Genomic DNA, 22046 nt, shown 5'->3' on the forward strand with positions numbered 1-22046 from the left:
TTCAATTCCTTTTGCTCTAAATTCCGTTTCTCTCAATTTAAGTTTCCTATTCAATACTTTTGAATGCAAATAAGCATACCGTTATTTTTCTTAACAATATATTATGTTGTTTCTACTTTGACAATGATTCAATGATTCTCACATAGTCACAGGAAAAGTCAAAGTAGGAATAACATTTAGAGACGAAAAGACTGTTTTCTCGGCTAAACTAATTTCTTTGAAAAGAAAGTTTCTCTCTAACTAAAAGAATCAAGTAAGGTCCAGTGTAGATGAAAATACATCGTATATATAGCCATATAGGTACTATTAAGGATAGGCATTTATTGCCGCGACATGACTAGAGTTCGCGTTTCTGTGATCATCGGTCGTTGTTTGTCAACTTTACAAGCATGAGTATCTTGACATCTACTTTGCATGTACTCTATCTATTATTTACTAAAAGTTTCTAGAGGTTATGAAGAGTTACAAAGCAAAAGTGCACATAATGACATAATATAATGTGTATGTAATTTATGTATGTAGTAATATGAGGGCCTTGTGTTGGAGCTTAGGAGACAATTAAGAACAAACCACGCTTAAGGCTTATTGCTCACATGACTTTCCAAATGGTCCCCTAAAGCCTAAAACTATCATTATCATGATCATGTTTCACTTGACTCCATTTCCTCCTTTGACTACTTTTATGTCAAAAGAATAATGGATCAATTCTATATTATTACTTCATAAATTTTTAATTATAAATTTATTATTACCAAGTGATTAAAAGCCTCTTATATTCCCAACCTTCTAAACATTCATTTGCTAGTGTATTATTAATTTATTATACTACTCAGCTCGTATCTAATTTGAAGGGAAATTAGAAGTTAGATAAGAATCGAACCTTCAACCTTTAATTTTAGTTGATAAACCGACATTCCTAAGTCCTTACCATTGGAATACCTCTAGGGATTTATAGATATTTCAATTTGTAATTTCCAAACATCAATTCACATCTTCATCTCCTAATTACCAAAACTATTTCCGTTATTAAACAAAAAATTGTCAATAGAATTAGTTGGTTTTCGGTCGACATTTTACCCTCTAAATCCCAATTCCACTTCACAAACTATTCTCACTACCAAAATCCCAAATAAATTGACCCTTCGACTCTTCAAGATTCTAGTGCAACTTTTACTATTTTAGGCTTTTAGCACTCTCAAATTTTTAGGAACCACAATTATTATTATATGCAAATAAGTGTCAACTTTAAAACAGTGACTTGCACTAGGACAAAAGTTGGTTCTAGCATAATTTTGTCCGATCAGTTAGTTAGCCGGCAACTGAACATGAGACAATCTAGCAAGCCATGACTATGTAGTCATGTAGATACAACTAAACCCCCACCTTTATTTTTCAAGGTGGACCAATCAAGCTATCCTATTGCTACTCCATGCAACTCTATTTACTTGCCTCAATTTCTCGATCTTCCATAAGGTTTTTTGAAATAAAAAAGTAATGAGGAAAAATGGATAGATTAGTTCACAACGGGAGAAAATCATCTGTCCCATATTTTGTGTTCCACTGGTGTTCCACTAAATATAATTGGTTCTTAAAATATTTATTTGCCTTTTAAAATTTGAGAAGTGGGACCTTGTAATTATTACAACCAATAATACTAAGTGAAACACAAATGAAACATGAAAAATGGGACAGAGGATTTAAACCCGTTTACAACCTAATTCAAAAGAGAATTTTCCTATATAGAAAATGGATTGATGAATTGTATACCTTAAAAAGATATACGGGGCAAGTAAAAAGAACAAAGTGAGGATCATTTTCTTTTTATACCAATCAAATTATCCAATTTATATCAAGCCATATAAAGGTAAGTAAAGACAACACTTACCCTGTTTCACATTTCACAATAAATTGACTCTATACCATTCACACACTAACTTTTGTGTTAGAGATAATATCGGAAAATATATGTGTGATTTATTTTTCGTGTTAATCTTATTAGGAGAATAATATATTTAGGTTTATTATATATTAAGATATTATTTAAGTATATCTTTTAGGAAAATTGTTTCCTATCTTATGTTCTTAGGTTTTGTATAAATACTCTACCAATTGATGAATAATAAAAAGCCATTCTATTCTATTTCTCCCTAATTTGTCATTTGACATGTTATTTTTATTATTTTCAAAAACAATTGTCGTCATTATTAATATACATGGAGTATATATATTCATAATATCACTTTTTATAATAACTACTAATTATAATTAAAATTATTAACTATCATTAGCAAGTTTGTCAATCAAATTGTTACAAAATTCAAATAGGCAATCTAGATATGTAGGGCTTGTTTGGCATCATTTTTGGTTTTCAGTTTTCTGTTTTTTTTTTTAAAACTAAAAACCAAAAACAGAAAACAAGAAAAAGGCGTTTCCTCATTTCTGTTGTTAGTTTTCAAAATTATCATGATTTAAATAAGTCTAAATAATTTTTGATTCATTATGTGACATAAATAATATACTTTTAAAAAACAAAAAACCAAAAAACAGAAAACCACAACGATGCCAAACGAACCCGTACTTTTTTTTTTTTGAAGGGTAAGATAAATATCATTAATTGAAAGCCATACGGCATCTACAATAAGCAATATAGAAAAGTAAAATACAATCTAAATTAATCAAGTAAAAATCCTCTTTAAAGAAACTATGATGATGAGAAACTAGATCTAACGATGAAGCACAGTCTCTGATTGTTCGCTGAAATATGCAGCCTTCTGTGAGGGAGTCCATCTTCTTGACATAGTTTCGGGAAAATTCAATACGATGCCAAACGAACCGGTACTTAGTTACTTACGAACAAGCAATAATCAAGCTCTCCTATATATAATTGCTTACTTTATGCATCCCTATTTACAACATGTTATCATTTAAAACTAGTTTTTTTAGCCTGGCGATGTCCCGGATTATTACATCAAACTAACTCATCATTAGTATACATTGTAATTTATGATTTAATTTTCTTGTAATTAAATTTGTTATTCATTTGTCTTTTGCTACATATTAATATTTTGTATTCAAAAGATTATATACAAAATCACATAACTTGGTGGTAAGACATTTAATTATAAAATTAGAAACTATGAGTTCAAATCTTGTGGAGAACTTTTTTTTATTTTATTATTATGAGTGCATGACATGTAATGAAAACCAATAGAAGGGAGAGCCACGTGGCGTAATGAGTACTTGAATGGATAACGTGGCGTAGTGAGGGGAGCTTACGTGACATGTGGACGTTGCTAGAAACGCCTTTTAATATATTAGTATAGATAGATAGATGTCGTTAAATCATTAATAATGTACATATTCATAATATTGACGATTTATAATAAAAGTTGATATAATTAAAATTCTTCAAATTGGTACAATCATTTACAAGTGTATCACTTCAAATTGCTACAAATTAAAATTCTTAATGGAGGAAGTACACCAAAGATCGATTCCATTGATTTGTACTTATCTTTAGGCAATTTAAACATAAGAACAAGCAATTATATGATATGACTAACATGGCAACTAGGCAAGTGTGTTTGTTTTTAGACCATATGATGATACCCAAAATAAACAAAATTTCAAAAGAGGGACCTTCTATATAAAATTGTCTTGTTTTCTTTTCAACCATCTTGCAAGCTACCACATTTTTCTTATCCTCAGCCGTTAGAGAACTCACAGTCTATAGTGTTTCTTTTTGTAACTTATGCAAGATCCAAAGTGTTGTAATTCTTAATAGGGATCTTCATTTCCTAATAACGTTTTGTTGTTCCCTCATATTCTTCATTATATGACCACCAAGTTTGTCTAATAATCCCTTTAGGTGATCAAGAGGGCTTGATACTTGATAGGGGTTTTAGATCTTCTGCCTTATAAATGGTTTGGGAGCCTATGGTGACTAGTGAGAATCAAAGATTTGGAAGCTTGTGATTGACAGTTCAAAAATTAACTCCTAAATTATTATATAAACCTGTATTGTATGTTATTATGATATAAGGGTCAGTTCTCAGTGACTGAACTAAGCTAAATTGAACTGAATTAAACTGAACTCTGCTGAACTGAACTGAACTAAAATGAATATTTTATAAGCGAAGGAAATTAAGAGCTGAACTAAACTGAACTGAACTGAGCTGAGCTGAGCTGAACTGAACTGAACCGAATTTCAACGTAAGAGAACAGGCCCTAAGTGAGGGTGGTGTTCAAAAACCCAGTTCGGATCGGAAAAATGGACCAAACGGTATCGGACTAACTCCAAGTTTGACCGAAGTAAGCGATTCAATCTTTGGGCTAAGAAAAAAAATTTTCGGTCTGGTCCAAAACCCCTTAAAAAAATGATCTTGGACTAGACTGTTCCCCCCCCCCCCCCCCTAAAATTATGCATAATATCTTTAAAAATGATTAAGGGCCTGTTCATATTTACTGAATTGATGAGCCGAACTGAACTGAACTGAACTGATTGGAGCTGAACTGAACTGAACTGAATTGAGCTGAAATGAATATTTTATGTGAGAGGGAAATTAAGAGCTGAACTGAACTGAACTGATTAGAGCTGAACTGAACTGAAATTAAGTAAATGTGAACAGGCCCTAAGACTATTCTTAATAAGGTTTTTTTTTTTTTTTTTTTTTTTTTAATAAAGATTAAATAGTCATACTACATCTACAAAGAGATTATAATCTAATAAATACATGATAATTAAATCAAATAAAAACATCCTTTCAGCATACGATCGTTGTTGCAAATCATACATTATTCACACCTTCTTTCATATCGCTGTGATTTACAACCTTTTTCGACGAGGGGTCTATTGATCTGTTGTAATCGTGAAGAAAAATTTTCCTTGATTCATCTGATAATAATCGAAGGATTAACTTCTTTTTCGATCCTACACAAATCTTCACTCATAAAACAACTTGTACCATACTAAACTCAAAATAAAAAACAAAACTAAAACAAAGCCCACCATAGGGGCACTTACTACACTCAAACCCACTGTAGGGGTACATAGATAAAACCTTCAAAGAGTGAAGGAAAAGGGTCGAAAATAGCCAAATTTCTCCAGCTTATGAAACACTTGTTTTTTTTAAGAACCATAGAGAGAAAAAAGAGAAGAGACGGCTAGCGTATTAGATTTCAACTTTTACCTTATTATCTACTACTAGATGAAACCCGTGCAATTCACGGTTTGTTGGAATTTTTAAAGTAATTTTTTTTATTAATGTGCTAAAATTGGTTAAATATTTAGATAAAATTTTTAATATCAAAAGATAATATTTAAAAATTTCATTCGCCAATTTTGCTTGTGTGCCATTTGAATAATTGGGTACCGCTAAGATTTACATATATATATATATATATATATATATATATATATATATATATATATATATATATATATATATATATATATATATATATATATATATATATATATATATATATATATATATATATATATATCAATATATACCTATACTAAAGGCGAAACCAGAAATGACACTTGTCATAACCTGGTTAAAGATTTTCCCTCCAAAAGGTTTTATTTTATTTTTTCCTTTTTTTTTCAAAGCTTCTTAGAGAAGTATTTAGTTTAATAATTACTTTACAATAATATTTCTTTTCTATTTGGCAAGTATAGTCATTTTTACACATTCAATAAGGATTTATATATTTATTTATTTTATGACGGGAACAAAGTCATATAATACAATAATGTAATATTATCTATAACTTTGTAATGTAATCCATGGTTATTTTTATTAGTCGTGCATGCATTTTTTCCTCTGTTTTCTTTAAAGATTCAAAAAAATTGTAATTACAGGACTTTCATCCTATTTTGCAGTTTGATATTATTTTTTATAGTAAAATAATTGTATTAAACTAATGATAAATATTGAAATTACCGTGCATGACACGGGATCTAACCTAGTATGTATATGTATGTATGTATATATAATATATATATATATATATATATGCACATATATATATTCATATATATTTATATAGTTCTAAGTTATTCGATTCTTAAAATTAAATTTTCTAGTCTCAAACATAAAAATCCGGCCTGGAATAGAAGTCGAGCCCATCATCCCGTCCCAAAATAATTATTTCTTGGATGGGTCATAACCAAGAATTTTAAACATTTAGTTAATTTGTTTGGTGGAAATTTCCATTTGGGTCGGGTTTTTTGGCTGGGGTGGTTCCCCCGGTCAAGGAAGGGGTTCTGGTGGCAGGGTGGGACAGGATGGAGAGGGGGTGCTGACGATGGAGGTAGGGCTGCCGATGGTGGCTAGGTTAGGGTGTAGGGTTTTTTTATTTTCCTTTTTATCCAATATCAGTTTTTTAATTTTTTTTTTTTGGGGTAAAGATCAAAATTTCCTAAAAATAATTTAATTATCGTTAAAACTATACAGATTTACAAATTATTAAACTCACCTGGTTCACACTAATTTATTGTAGACCATTAACATTAGAGAAACTATGGTTGTTTTACTAATAAAAAAAGGGTCACTATAATAAAAAAAAAGGAAAAATTGCTCCCATTAATCTGAACTTTGCCTCGTCCGCCCAAATTAATGCATACTTTCGATTATTATTTATCACTCCCAACTTTAGGGGGTATTAATTTTTATTGCACCCTACCGGTAATCTAACCTGATAGTGCAAGTTACCCGACACGTATCAACATGTGATAGGTCCAAAAAAAATTAAAAATAAAAAGAAAAACAAAAATTAAAAAAAAATAAAAAACTACCAAACCCAGCCCCTATCCTATCCCAGAAAATACCCCTCCCCCGCTGCCGGAAAACGGCGGCCAGCCCACCCTCGAATACTCCTCCCTCGTTGCCGAAAATCAGCGCGTAGCCCTCCCCCGCCGTCGAAACCCACCCCTTTCCCTTCCCCGCCCCCGAAAACCCCTTTCTCGCTGCCGGAAAACGACCGTCACCCCATTTCCTCCACTTTCGCCTCCGTTTCCGCCCTCTTCCCCTTCGTTTCCGCCCCTTACTCTTCGATTTTCTCCCTCGATCGACTTTTTCTTCGGCTTCGTCGGCCCATTCTGGAGGTTTACCAGCCAGTATCGCTGGACTTTGGTTTGGCCGATCCCACCTCGAAGCTTCTCTCTAACGCCGATAGCGGTGTCGCTGACACCAGCGGTGACCGAAATCTGTCGATTTTCGCCCTTCCCCTCAGATTTCCGGCTGCTGCTTTGGTGGCCGGTGCTCCGGGGGAAACGGGGATGGCTGGCAGTGGGTGGCTGCGGGTTGGGTGGTTTTGTTTTTTTTTTTTTTTTATTTTATGTTTTGTAATTTTATTTATTTATTTACTTTTGAACCAATCCGGTAGCGACACGTGTGCAACTAATCACAAGTCAACAAAGTTTACCTCTTCAACCGGTTTCAAGTCATTTGGGTGCAATAGAAATTAATACCCCTAAAGTTGGGAGTGATATAATAATCCAAAGTAGGGATTAATTTAGGAGGACCAGGCAAAGTTTAGATTAATGGGAGCAATTTTTTCTAAAAAAAAAGGTCAATATGTTGAAATAAAAGTCATTTTGGTAATATATAGACTATAAGAGGTTATTAGTGAAATATTTTATATACCGGTCAATATGAATAATAAAGGTCACTATGTTCAAATTAGGGTCATAGCGTCGTATTTCAAATTCACAATAATATTAAGGAAAAACTGACTGGAATAATCCCACCTTGGGTCGTCCGCTGAAAATAATCCCACCTTTGGATTATTTTTTAATAATCCCACCTTTACCCCCGATCTTTTTTAATGGTCCCAACCGGTAACTTAACTTGCTGTAGCAAGTTACTTGACACTTGTTTACACCCGATTAGTCCAAATAAAAAAAATTAAAAAAAACAATTAATTAATAATAAAACCACCCACCAGCCAAACCACCTCCCCTTTCACCGATCCCAGCCCGCCGACCTCCCCAGCCACCAATCCCGGCACGCCAACCTCCCAGCCACTAACCTCGACACGCCAGCCTCCTCAGCCACCGATCTCGGTGCACCAACCTCCCCAGGACCCCAGCCACTTACCCCGACGCGCCGATCTCCCTTTTCTCAAGTATACGATTGTCCCATGAAGCCGACCACCCCCATTGCCCTACTCCGGCCTCGCAACCACCCCCCACCCCCACTTTCAGCTTTTCCGACATCCCCTGCCCCCTCTGGCCGCGTCGACCTTCCCCTTTCCCGAATTCCGGCATCCCCCTACCCTCTAAAACCCCTTTCCCATCCCGATCCCAACCCCCTTTATTTTTACTGAATTGAAATTATTTTTGCTGAACAGAAATTATTTTTACTAAACTAAAATTATTTGTACTGAGCTGAAACTATTTTTACTGAACCGAATTTATTTTTACTAAATATTTTTTTTAAGGTGAGATAAACAGGGTCTTAGATAGGTATTTATATAAAATTTCATAGTATAACAATTTTTTTTATAATTATCTATCGAAATGGAAGATAAATAATATACATGTTTTGTTGCATATATTTATGTACTACATATTTTTTTTTTAAATGTTCAGACCAAAATATTTATTAGGGGATAAGTTACATAAAATTAATTGAATAATTATACTTAACAAATAATAGAAATTAAAAATAATCCAAAATATTATGAGTATGATCTAATTACAAAATTTATTTTTTGTGTGATTTTACGTATTATAACTATGGGATGATAAAAATTATCTTATAAAATTAATTGTTCAAATATCTGATTAATAAGCTGAGATCAAGATCAAAAGAAATTTACAAAATGATATAAACTAGATGAAGCCCGTGCGATGCACAGTTTGTTTGACATTTTTAAAAATATTTATATTGTATATATGTGCTAAAATTTGTTACATATTTAGATAAAATTCATATTATAAAAGGAAAAATTGACAAGAATAATCCCAACTTTTCCTCATTCGCCCAAAATAATCGCAACTTTGGATTATTTTTTAATAATCAAAACTTTGATATAACTCCGCTGTAAATAGTCCCAAGTGACCGGTAACCTGTTGAGTAGGTAATTATTTTTTTAAAAAAAATTATTTTACACGTGTCACCACGTGATTGGTCAAAAATATGATTTTATTTTAATTTTATTATAAAAACATGATTATTCTATTATTTATTTTTTTATTTGTTACCAACTAATACTTATTTTTTGTTCAAACAAAATTAATACTTAATTAACTAATTTAAAACTAAATAATTAAAAAAAAGCTAATTAATTTTGCAAACTAAGCCAGCCACCTCCACCAGTCCACCACCCTACCTCCCTTGAGCCACCAACACCAACCCAACCACCTTCATCATTCTACCTCCACAACCCAACACCCACCTCACGACTGAAAACCAAGATGCGTCCATCGCAAATGCCCAATAACAAGAGCCACAACATTATCAATGATCTCTTCGGGCCGAGAAATAGCGGCAGCTCGATGAAGTGGAGAAGAGCAACATCGGCTCGATAGAGTGGAGAATAATAGCGGCGGCGATGGGAGGAAAACGAGGGTCAAGGGAGTGGAGGAAAGCAACGGTGGGATGTTGGGTTTTAAAGGGTTTCATAGGGGAAGAGGGTTGGTGGTTAAGAGGGAGAGGGGCTGCGCGGAGACGACGCGGGTGGAGGAGGAATGCGCGCTTCCAGGGCTGGAGGGCAGGGGGTCGGTGGCAGGTTGGGCGGAGGAGAAGGTGGTTGGGGTTGGTGGGTTGGTTTTCTTAATTAATTTTTAATTACTTCCTCTGTTCTTTTTTACTTGACCTGTTTATTTTATCACGCTTGCCAATGTAAAACTTTAACGATTAATAACTTTGATTCTCCATGAGCAAAAGTTGTAAAAGTTATATATTATGATAGTACTTATTGAGACAATGCAAATTCAAAAACATACTACATGAATATGTTTTTCATTACACATTATTCACAAAAGACGGTCAAAGGAGGGGTCGTGAATAGTGTAAAAGTCAAAGCGGGTCAAGTAAAAAAGAACGGAGGAAGTAATATTTTTTCTTAAAAAATAACATTTTAAATTTATTAATTTATTTATTGACCAATTAGGTACCAACACGTGTCATCCAACTTGTTATAATAAGTTAGATGACCTGCTGGGACCATTTGAAGCAAATTAATATTAAAGTTTGGATTAATAAAAAATAATCCAAAGTTAGGATTATTTTGGGCGAATGAGGCAAAGTTGGGATTATTCTTGTCAATTTTTCCATTTTAAAAAGATTATTTTTTATATTTAATTAATTTAAACTTAAAAATATCATTCGTCAATTTTGCTTGCGTGACATTTGAATTAATTAATTCGATCTAAAAGAAATAAATAATATCTTATTTATTTGGTTACAACTAAAATTTATAATCTTACCTTGCGCACTAAGAAAATTAAACCCAACGTGGCTCTCTAAAACCTTAAGAATAAACTCCTCTTTAATTTATACTACCTCCGTTTCTTATTACTCGCAACAAATGGGTATTATTTGTGAGATATAAAATATTCATTTGTTGCAAGTAATAAGAAACGGAGGTAGTATATTAGATTAGATTTGAGAGTTTAATTTCAAGTGTAAAAAAAGAACGAATAGTGATTTAGGATTTAAAATATTTTAAAATAAAAAAATATTATCTTTCACATTAAAGAATGTCGCATTAAAAATTACATCAAAAGTTTTTTTTTGTCTGAAATTATTAAATAGTAAAATAAATAAAAAAAATTATATAAAAAAAAAACTTAGAGTATATAGGAAAATATCTTCTCTTAAGATACATGTATGAAAAACCATGCATCGCACAGGCTTTCATCTAGTTATCATTTAGAAAATTTTAGATTTTAACATGACAAAAAAGTCAGAAAATGGATTTTAACACTATAAAAAAAAACCTTTTATTTTAACACCACAAATTTTCTAAAAAAATGGCTTTTACCACCACTTAACTTGTTTATGGATGAAATTCGTTTAGTACGATCAACTTTGCTTGCGTGTCAGCATATTATTAGAAGAAAATAATTAATTTTTTTTTAAAAAACCCTAAACTAACCCAGACTCCCCATTCCCACCGCTGGCTGGGCGGCACCAGCCACAACCCCACCGAAAAACCCTCGTTTCCAGCGAAATCCGTCGGATTCTACGCCCCCTCCCTTTCCCCCTCACTAAAATTGACAACCTTGCCCCAACGACCACCAAAAATGAGTGGTCGTTTTTCGAACCACCCAAACCGCCACCAAAAGGGGTTATAAGGGTCGAAAACGACTAGTTTATGGTTGAGATCGACCACTTAGGGCGTGTTCGGCACTAATGTTTGAGTAGCTTTTAGTGGTTTAACTTGGTCAAAACCACTACTTAACAAAAAATGTGAGTGTTTGGCAAAATAGTGGTTAGAGTAGCTTTAAGCGGTGGAGATAGCTTTTATGAAAAGTTAGAAATGTTAGCTTTTGAAAGTAGAGGTAGCTTTTGAAAATTTAATCTATAGTTTTAAATATAAAATATTAATTTTATATGTACAACTAGGCGACCGTTACTTTTATCGAACACTAATACCTAAATTATCTATTTTCACAGCTATAACTTGTTGACAGCTAAAAGCTACATACACAGCTAACAGCTACATTTTGCCGAACACGCCCTTAGATCCTAAACTGACCGTTTTTGACCATTAGTGGGCGTGATGGTGGTCGATTTTGGGAGGTTTGAAAAACGGCCGCCCATTTTAAGCGGTAGTGGGGAGGTATTTTCAGTTTTGGGGAGGGGGAAAGGGAGGGGATGAAGTTTACGGCGGCTGGGGCTGGGAATGGGAGTGTTTGGGTGCGGTAGCAGCCGGCGCCGCCGTGCCGATGGTGGAGATGGGGTTGGCTGGGCTAGTTTAGGGTTTTGTTTTTTTTTTTTTTTTTTTTTTAATTTTTTTAAACTAATGATATGTGACACGTGGTACAATGGACCATACTTAACATAAAGTTGGACGACAACCGTTAAGTGGAGATAAAATCTAATTTTATAAAAAAAATTGTGGTGTTAAAATGAAAGCTTTTTTAAATTTTTTTTAAATTTTTTTTTTTGTAGTGTTAAAAACCAATTTTTCGTTTTTTTGTGGTGTTAAAATCTAAAATTTCCTATCATTCATTTACGTACCTAATGTCCTAATTATATAAAAATAAGATCAAAATTCAAACTCCAAATACTCCTAATTATTATATAAATACTAGATTAGACTCGTGCATTGCACGATTTAATTAATTTTTTATTATTATGCATAAAATAAAGTTTATAATTTGTGTAAAAACGAGTGGTGATTTTTTTTGGTTAGAAAAGTGTATAGTACAAAGATTAAAAAAATAAATGATGACATCACTCATAGAAAATGGAGGGAAAATTTTTAATGTTAAAATGACACGTAGGCTAATTTGAAAATTGATGATGTCAGCAATGTATTGTTTTAGTAATAGTTAATAGATAAGGGCCATGTTTGGTAAATGGCTTTTTGGTTAACTTTTGGCTTTTGACTTTTTTATGTGGTCAAACAGCCAAAAAATGTGTTTGGTAATTGGCTTTTTAGCCAGTGAAAAAGCTAGTTTTTAAGCCAAAATGAAAAAGCTGCTTTGAGTAGCTTTTTTTTGTTGGCTTTTGGCTTGTTGGCCCACAAATTATCTAATAAACAGCCAACAATTAATTTATCAAACACTTTTATAAACAGCCAGATTAAACAGCTAATTTCAAAAGCTATTATAAACAAGCCAAGTAAATCAGCTAACAACCAACCGGCAATAGCCACTTGCCAAACAAGGCCAAGGTAAAGTTTGATTGTCCTAATTAAATTGGGATAAATGTGAAAATAGATTTCCCCTCAAAAAAAAAAAAAAAAAAAAAAAAAAAGGTGAAAATAGATTTCGTGTTTTTATAAAAGTGGTAAAAGTAAAAAAATAAAATAAAAAATCCTAATACTAAAAAAAATCGTCTAACTCTCATCTCTTTGTTAGATAATAGATTTATATATTATCTAACAATCCTACATATGCTAGGCTGGCAAGGGTAGCTAAAGGAGCTGGGGCAGCACTAATACTTTTGCAAGTTGGAATGATAGCGTGGGATACGTGTACCTCCGATCACCCCCTCAAGACTTTTACAAAGGATTCGGTGGAGACAATAGCGTCTGTGGGAGCGGGGATAGGAGCCGAGATTGTGGGTTCTATTGCCGTCACTTCAATGTTGACAACTGCTGGAATCGCTGTCACTACAACAGCAGCTAGTGCTGTTATATTAGCCTCTTCATTTTTATTTAGCATTGGAGCAGCTATTGGAGTTGGGATCTTAGCCGGTTTTCTTATTGATAAGTTATTTGCATCCGGAGGAAAAGTTTCTCACAAGGCAGTAGCTCACAAATTAGCTGCTCACAAACTTGTTGTTCCTCACCCTTCTACTGAGCACCTTATTCTGCATATTGCCTCAATGCCTGACGGTGACCGCTTAGCTCGCCAGCTTACTGCTGGTCCTAAGGCCTGAATCAAGCTTTTCCTTGTTTAAATAAGAGTAATTGAAGAGTGGGTGTGTTTATTTCAATAAAAGAAGACCTTGATCATCCAGCTTCAAGGTTTTTCCGTTGTGAAATCATTATGTTAATCCTTGACATGATTTTTTTTTTTTTTTTTTTTTTTTTTTTTTTGTGATAACTCCTTGACATGATTTTTGTAGGCATGTTTTTCTTACAACAAACATCAATATGGATATTATGTTATTTATATATGTGATAAAACCACGATATGTATGTTAAGTGTAGCACTTGCTATCTTGGGATGTTGAAAATCGTGTTTATAACAGAGCAAATACAAGTTGATATCTGATATCAACTTGTATTGTTAATATCAAGGGCATTTCAGTCTATTTTTCATTTAAATGATGGGCAAATTGGTATTTCCGCAGTTTACATGGCTCTTCCCGTAATGAGTTCCCGTTTTCTCCAAATTTGACGTCAACGATCAATTATTTTCCCTCATTTGATACCCAACGCAGACCTTCAAGAACTCTCACTCTCTCTCCTTCCCCTCATTCTCTCCGCCGCCGTCGTAGGAAGTAAACTCCCCGGAATTCGAGTTCTCGAATACGAGTTCGACCCACAAAGCACGTACTATTCTTTTTATCAGCTGATGAGCTTTTCTTCGATGGTTTCCTCCTCCCTCTTCACCACCTTCATCCAAACCAATTACCCGAACTAGAACCGGATACCGGCCCAAATAAACGAACTGGACCATTTTCCTGCCGAACCAGATTCTGAAGCGAAGCCCTAAACCAAATCGTCGGAAAAATTGATGGAGAATTTTGCCGGCGACGACTTGGCTGCCTCGGTTAGTTTGATTTTGTAAAATTAGGTAATTGAAATTATTGAATTTGGATTTTGTTCTATAATCTGATGATTATCGATTTGTACTGCAATATTGGAATGTAAGTTTGGATGCATTTAGGATTTTATGTTTTTTATTCTTGATAATCATAGAAATTGAGGTGAAACAATTTATCGGATTGTTGAATATTATTCCTGATAATCATCTTTGTTTTCTCTTTTATTTAGTTTTTTGATTTGATTTTCTCTCTCCTCCAACCCAGATTCGAGTAAAGTAAAAGAGTATACACCGTTACCCTATCGTCAATTGAAGATCCGTAACACGTTTTGTAAAAGAAATTAAAAAAACGGAGTCCAACTCAGCTTTCTAATATTTTATAAATACTTTCCAAAAAGTAAACCTATTATTTACAAGATTGCCTTGATATCAACATGGTTTGTTGATATGATATCAATGGGGACAGCCTCTTTATAACATATTGATGCTACTATCCAGTTGAACTTCATTCTGGAAGAATTTTCCAGAAAAATATAAGAAGAGAGAAGTGAGAAAAGCTTGTAAGAGAAGAAAGATAGAATTTTATTATTTTTGAATAATGAAAAATACAGCTTGATGTTTGTATTTATACAAGAGTTAGTTACAGAATCTCTAACAAATTCATAACAAACTCCTAACAAACTTATGCTGAGCTGGAGCTAACTGATTGTGCTGCAGCTAGCATTGCTGACTCTGCTGCCTTATGCTGACCTAGACCATGTATTCCAACACCCCCCTCAAACTTGGCAGGGGTGGCTTGACCATGCCAAGTTTGGATAACAAAACCTCCTGCTGAGAAAGAGAGAGTTGCTTGGTGAAAACATCAGCAAGCTGTTTGCCAGTAGGAATGTAAATAAGCTCAATGAGACCTTCAAGGACTTTATCTCTTGTAAAGTGAAAATCAACTTCAATATGCTTAGTTCTCTCATGAAAAACCGGATTTTTAGCAATTTGAATTGCTGATTGACTGTCACAGGAACAACTGAACAGGCTTTAAGTTTCCCAAACCCAATTCATCAAGAATCCTAACAAGCCAAGCAACTTCACTAGCAGCATGAGCCATTGCCCTGTACTCAGCCTCAGCTGAGCTCTTAGAAGTGGTGCTTTGTTTCTTGGATTTCCATGAAATAGGAGAGTTACCAAGAAGCATAACATAACCAGTTACAGATCTTCTTGAACTAGGACAAGCTGCCCAATCAGAGTCACAAAAAGCATGTAAAGTGAGCTGATAAGTGGCTCTTAACAGAATTCCTTGACCAACAGTAGAAGCAACATATCTTAATACATGTTGCAGAGCAAGAACATGTGGAATTCTAAGAGAGTGCATGAACTGGCTTAGAGTTTGAACAGCAAAAGCAAGATCAGGCCTAGTGTTAGTTAGGAAATTCAATTTCCCAACATAACATCTGTATAGTGCAGGATTGTCATAAAGAATTCCTTGATCAGAAAATAACTTCATATGAGATGGAAAAGGAGTATTAGCAGGCTTTGAAATATCCAACTCACAATCTTCCAAAAGCTCTTTAGTAAACTTTCTTTGAGACAAAACATAGCCATCCTGACATTTACTCACTTCAATGCCAAGAAAGAAACTCAGTTGGCCCAAATCCTTTATGCTGAAAATATGATGCAAATGAGCCTTTAAAGCAGAAATTAGAGCATCATTAGAACCAGTGATGATTATATCATCAACATAAACTGCAATAACAGTGGTATCAATGCCATGTTTCCTCAAGAAAAGAGAGTAGTCATTTTTTGACTGTTTAAAACCTTGAAACTGCAACTCCTCAACTAATCTGGCAAACCATTGCCTGGAAGCCTGTTTGAGGCCATATAAAGACTTCTTAAGTCTGCAAACATGCCCTGCAGGAGCAGAAACACCCTCTAGAATCTTCATATAGACTTCTTCATGAAGAGTTCCATGAAGAAAAGCATTGTTTATGTCTAACTGAAACAAATTCCAACCATTCTGAGCAGCAAGAGATATCAAACATCTTATGGTTGACATTTTTACAACTGGAGAAAAAGTTTCCTCATAATCAATCCCATATTTCTGAGTGAATCCTTTTGCAACAAGTCTAGCCTTATACCTTTCAATACTCCCATCAGCATTCTTTTTGATTCTATATACCCATTTACAACCAATGGCCTTCTTGCCTGGGGGTAACATGACAATATCCCATGTATTGTTCTTGTTAAGAGCAGAAATCTCTTTATCCATAGCATCCACCCAGGAAGGATGCTGAGCTGCTTCTTTATAACTTGTTGGTTCAATAAGAGCTTGATGAACACAAATATCTAGCTGTTGTTTCTCAGGAAGGGAGTCAAAAGAGACCAAATTACACCAGTGATTAGTGACAGCATAACAGTGATAATCAGAGAAATGATTTGGTGGTTTAGATATTCTTGAAGATTGTCTAATTGTATCAGAATTAGGTGCTGTAACTGAAGATTCAGGTAAAATAGAAGAGGAAATATTGCTCTGAGGAATAGAATTGAGTGAGACAGAAGGATCAGGAGTAGATGCTATATTTGAATCAGAATTTTCACTGAAAATAGAGAAGATTTCAGGAATGTCAGAATGAGGTTGGGAAATTGGTGTTTGAGTAGGTAAGAAAAATTTATTTGCATAGGATTTGTGAGGAGTAGATGAAAAATGAAAAGGAAAATGTTTTTCAAAGAAAACAACATCCCTAGAAACTGATATTTTGTTTGTGGCAAGGTTAAGAACTTTGTAAGCCTTTTGGTTTGGAGGGTATCCTAGAAACACACATGGTGTTGCTCTGGGATCTAATTTGTTTCTGTGTGTTTTTGAAGTTGAAATGTAACAAAGACAACCAAAAATCTTCATGTGAGACAAATCAGGAACAGAACCATGGAATTTTTCATAGGGTGTTACAAAACCAACAGATTTGAGTGGCATTCTGTTGATTATATAAGCTGCTGCCATAATACAATCTCCCCAGAATCTAGCTGGTACTTTGGATTGAAAGAACAAAGCCCTACCAGTCTCCAAAAGGTGCTTGTGTTTTCTTTCAACTACCCCATTTTGTTGGGGTGTGTCAGGACAAGATTTTTGCTGTAAAATACCATGCTGAGATAATAGTAATTTCATATTTCCTTCTGTAAGATCAGGAGCATTATCTAATCTTACAGCTAAGACCTTTGAAGAAAATTGAGTCTGAACATAGCTAAGAAACTGAGACATCAAAGAAACAGAATCACTCTTATTTTTCATGAAATGAACTCAAGTCATTCTGGTATAATCATCTACAATTGTAAGGAACTGATTACAACCAGTATGAGTAACATGAGTATAAGGACCCCGGACATCTATATGGATGAGTTCAAAAGGTTTACAAGTCTTTATTGAACTATTAGGAAAAGAGAACCTAGACTGTTTAGCTAAAGGACAGATTTGACACAAATTTTCAGCTAAACAACCATGAACATCAGTGCCCTTAATAGACTTTATTTTGTCAAAAGACATGTGTCCTAAACGAAGGTGCCATAATTTGGCTTCTTCAACAGCCACTGAACTGTGATTTTCAAGAACAACAGCATTATTTGCACTCAAGCATTCTTCATTAAGACTGTACAATCCCTTGTCCAATCTACCAAGCACAATTGGACTGATCAAAGAAGGGCCCTGAAGTAAACATGTATCATTAGTAAATGATACTGATCCTGAAACATCTTTGCATAGCTTTGATATAGACACCAAATTAAACTGAAAACCAGGAACATGCAGGACATTATTAAGAGTAATGCCTGTTTTAAGCAAAACTGTTCCTATATGTTCAACCTTCAATTTCTTTCCATCTGGTATTGTTATAAGTCTTTCATCAAGAACTTTTGAGTATGTTTTAAACATTGAAATGTCAGCACACATGTGATTAGAGGCTCCACTATCAAGAATCCATGTAGGAAGCATAGAAGAAGTTAGACAAAAATTACCTGCCAAGTGAGAAGTCACTGCTAAGCCAAGGGAACTTGAACCTCCAGAGAGTTCACCTTGCTCCGCAGACTGTTGCTTGTCAAGATATTGAATAATATGTTTGTGCTGCTCTTGAGTAACTGACAAATTTACCAGGTCTGCTGATTCTGAAATAGCAGAATTATCCAGTTGAACTGATGCTGCTACTCTCTTAGATCTATTTTTGAAATCAGAAGGATATCCATGTAACTTCCAACACTTCTCTTTTGTATGATTTCTCATCTTACAATGATCACAATACAAGTTGTTTCTGGTGTAAACAAAATTTCTTGTACTTGATCCTGCAGGATTATAATCAAACACTTGTCCTGCACCTCCAGTAGAATTATAGCTTCTATTGTTGCTGAAATGAGTTCTGGTTTCATTGAATTTCTTAGCATAAAACGCTGCAGATTCTACATTCTGCTGATTCTTGATGTTACTTAGATTCATATGAGTTTGCTCTTGAAGCAACAAACTATATGCCTTAGTAACAGTTGGCAAGGGATTCATCATCAAAATAGTACTCTTAGTATGAGAAAATTTTTCGTGCACTTTCATCAAAAAATGAATTAATCTCTGGCTTTGCTGAGACTTAAACAGCTGCTGTGTTAGATTACAGTTGCAACCAGTACAAACACAAGCAGGTAAAGGATCCAATCCATCCAACTGATCCCATAATTGCTTAATTCGAGTATAAAATTCTGGAATACCTTCAGATTCTCCTTGAGATATATCTGCTAATTGTTGTTGTATTGAAAACAACTGAGGTCCAGAAGATTGACTAAACCTTTCTTCCAGATCTAGCCAAATTGATCTTGCTGTCTTCAGATAAAGAACACTTCGAGCAATTGAAGGTTCAAGAGAATTTAGGATCCACGAAATCACCAAATTGTTGCATCTATTCCAGATTCTGAGATTTGGTGAATTGTTTGAAGGTTGATTCAAACCTCCATCAACAAAACATGATTTGTTTCTTGCTGATAATGCGATTATCATAGAACGCTTCCAATCATTGTAACTTGTTCCATCAAATACTATATTCACCAATTTTGATGTAGCAAGATCAGAATTACTCAGAAAGTAAACAGAATTTGGATTCTGTGTTGAATCAACATCTATATTTGTTTCAGAATTAGAATTTCCTAAATTATTTGCAGAATTTTGAGGTGCCATTGCTAAATTTCAATCAAACCGAAGAATAACAAAGAAATATGAAGCAATTGAGCTTCAAGAAATTGAAGAAAAATTCAAAAATCAGACCAGAATCGAGCTAAAAATGCTCTGAAACCATGTTGAAGTTCATCAGTTGAACTTCATTCTGGAAGAATTTTCCAGAAAAATATAAGAAGAGAGAAGAGAGAAAAGCTTGTAAGAGAAGAAAGATAGAATTTTATTATTTTTGAATAATGAAAAATACAGCTTGATGTTTGTATTTATACAAGAGTTAGTTACAGAATCTCTAACGAATTCATAACAAACTCCTAACAAACTTATGCTGAGCTGGAGCTAACTGATTGTGCTGCAGCTGGCATTGCTGACTCTGCTTCCTTATGCTGACCTGGACCATGTATTCCAACATGTTGAAGAATAAACCTCTCAAGTGTCACCACATGTAAGTGTCCCACATTGGTTTAAGAAGAGAGAGTTAAACACTTTATAAGGCTAAGGGGCTACTCCTCCTATTGCCATATGGTTTTGGGATGGAACCTCCTTTAATCTTGTGAAGTGGACTCTCTCTCTTGGTTTGCGGGTATGGCCCAGGCCCGCGTTTATCATGGTATCAGAGCAAGGCCCACGGTATGGGACCTCTAATGGTTTGAGTATATTGCCAGGCCCAAAGTTTGGGACCTTTAATGGCATTAAGTATTCTGGGCCAAATTGAATTGGATCAAGTGATCCTTAAGTTAAAGGGACCTTACATGTGAGGGGGAGTGTTGAAGAATAAACCTCTCAAGTGTCACCACATGTAAGTGTCCCACATTGGTTTAAGAAGAGAGAGTTAAACACTTTATAAGGCTAAGGGGCTACTCCTCCTATTGCCATATGGTTTTGGGATGGAACCTCCTTTAATCTTGTGAAGTGGACTCTCTCTCTTGGTTTGCGGGTGTGGCCCAGGCCCGCGTTTATCAATGTTAAAGGACCAACTCAACCAAAAGCTTAAGCTGATGGTTGAGGCCCAAGAATATGTTTTATACTCTATCATGCCCCCTCACACGAGAGCCCGTTTGGGCTAGAAGTGTGGATGGAGCATGGGCCTCCTTCATAGCCAGCGCTTAATATTCCACTTGAAAGTGGGGGGTGGATGAGATTCGAACCCGTGACCTTTGTGTCACGTTAGCTCTGATACCATGTTAAAGGACCAACTCAACCAAAAGCTTAAGCTGATGGTTGAGGCCCAGGAATATGTTTTATACTCTATCACGCCCCCTCACACGAGAGCCCGTTTGGGCTAAAAGTGTGGATGCAGCATGGGCCTCCTTCATACCCAGCGCTTAATATTCCACTTGAAAGTGGGGGGTGGATGAGATTCACCATGATAAACGCGGGCCTGGGCCGCACCCGCAAACCAAGAGAGAGAGAGTCCACTTCACAAGTCCGAGGAGGTTCCATCCCAAAACCATATGGCAATAGGAGGAGTAACCCCTTGGCCTTATAAAGTGTTTAATTCTCTCTTCTTCAACCAATGTGGAACACTTACATGTGGTGACACTTGAGAGGTTTATTCTTCAACACTCCCCCTCACATGTAAGGTCCCTTTAACTCAAGGATCACTTGATCCGATTCAATTTGGCCCAGAATACTTAATGCCATTAAAGGTCCCAGACTTTGGGCCTGGCAATATACTCAAACCATTAGAGGTCCCATACCGTGGGCTATTTGCTCTGATACCATGAAATAGGAGAGTTACCAAGAAGCATAACATAACCAGTTACAGATCTTCTTGAACTAGGACAAGCTGCCCAATCAGAGTCACAAAAAGCATGTAAAGTGAGCTGATAAGTGGCTCTTAACAGAATTCCTTGACCAACAGTAGAAGCAACATATCTTAATACATGTTGCAGAGCAAGAACATGTGGAATTCTAGGAGAGTGCATGAACTGGCTTAGAGTTTGAACAACAAAAGCAAGATCAGGCCTAGTGTTAGTTAGGAAATTCAATTTCCCAACATAACATCTGTATAGTGCAGGATTGTCATAAAGAATTCCTTGATCAGAAAATAACTTCATATGAGATGGAAAAGGAGTATTAGCAGGCTTTGAAATATCCAACTCACAATCTTCCAAAAGCTCTTTAGTAAACTTTCTTTGAGACAAAACATAGCCATCCTGACATTTACTCACTTCAATGCCAAGAAAGAAACTCAGTTGGCCCAAATCCTTTATGCTGAAAATATGATGCAAATGAGCCTTTAAAGCAGAAATTAGAGCATCATTAGAACCAGTGATGATTATATCATCAACATAAACTGCAATAACAGTGGTATCAATGCCATGTTTCCTCAAGAAAAGAGAGTAGTCATTTTTTGACTGTTTAAAACCTTGAAACTGCAACTCCTCAACTAATCTGGCAAACCATTGCCTGGAAGCCTGTTTGAGGCCATATAAAGACTTCTTAAGTCTGCAAACA

General features: G+C 34.9%; 1 protein-coding gene across 1 annotated transcript; it reads right to left on the reverse strand.

Moving 5' to 3' along the window:
- Window positions 1-17687: 17687 nt before the first annotated feature.
- Window positions 17688-19592, reverse strand: LOC145613764 (uncharacterized). The gene has a single exon (XM_081668824.1). The coding sequence runs from the start codon at window positions 19590-19592 to the stop codon at window positions 17688-17690; it is 1905 nt and encodes a 634-aa protein (XP_081524950.1).
- Between the last annotated feature and the right edge of the window lie 2454 nt (window positions 19593-22046).

The sequence above is a fragment of the Chenopodium album genome, chromosome 25 (genome assembly GCF_948465745.1).
Source record: "Chenopodium album chromosome 25, dcCheAlbu1.1, whole genome shotgun sequence".
Classification (NCBI taxonomy): Eukaryota; Viridiplantae; Streptophyta; class Magnoliopsida; order Caryophyllales; family Amaranthaceae; genus Chenopodium; species Chenopodium album.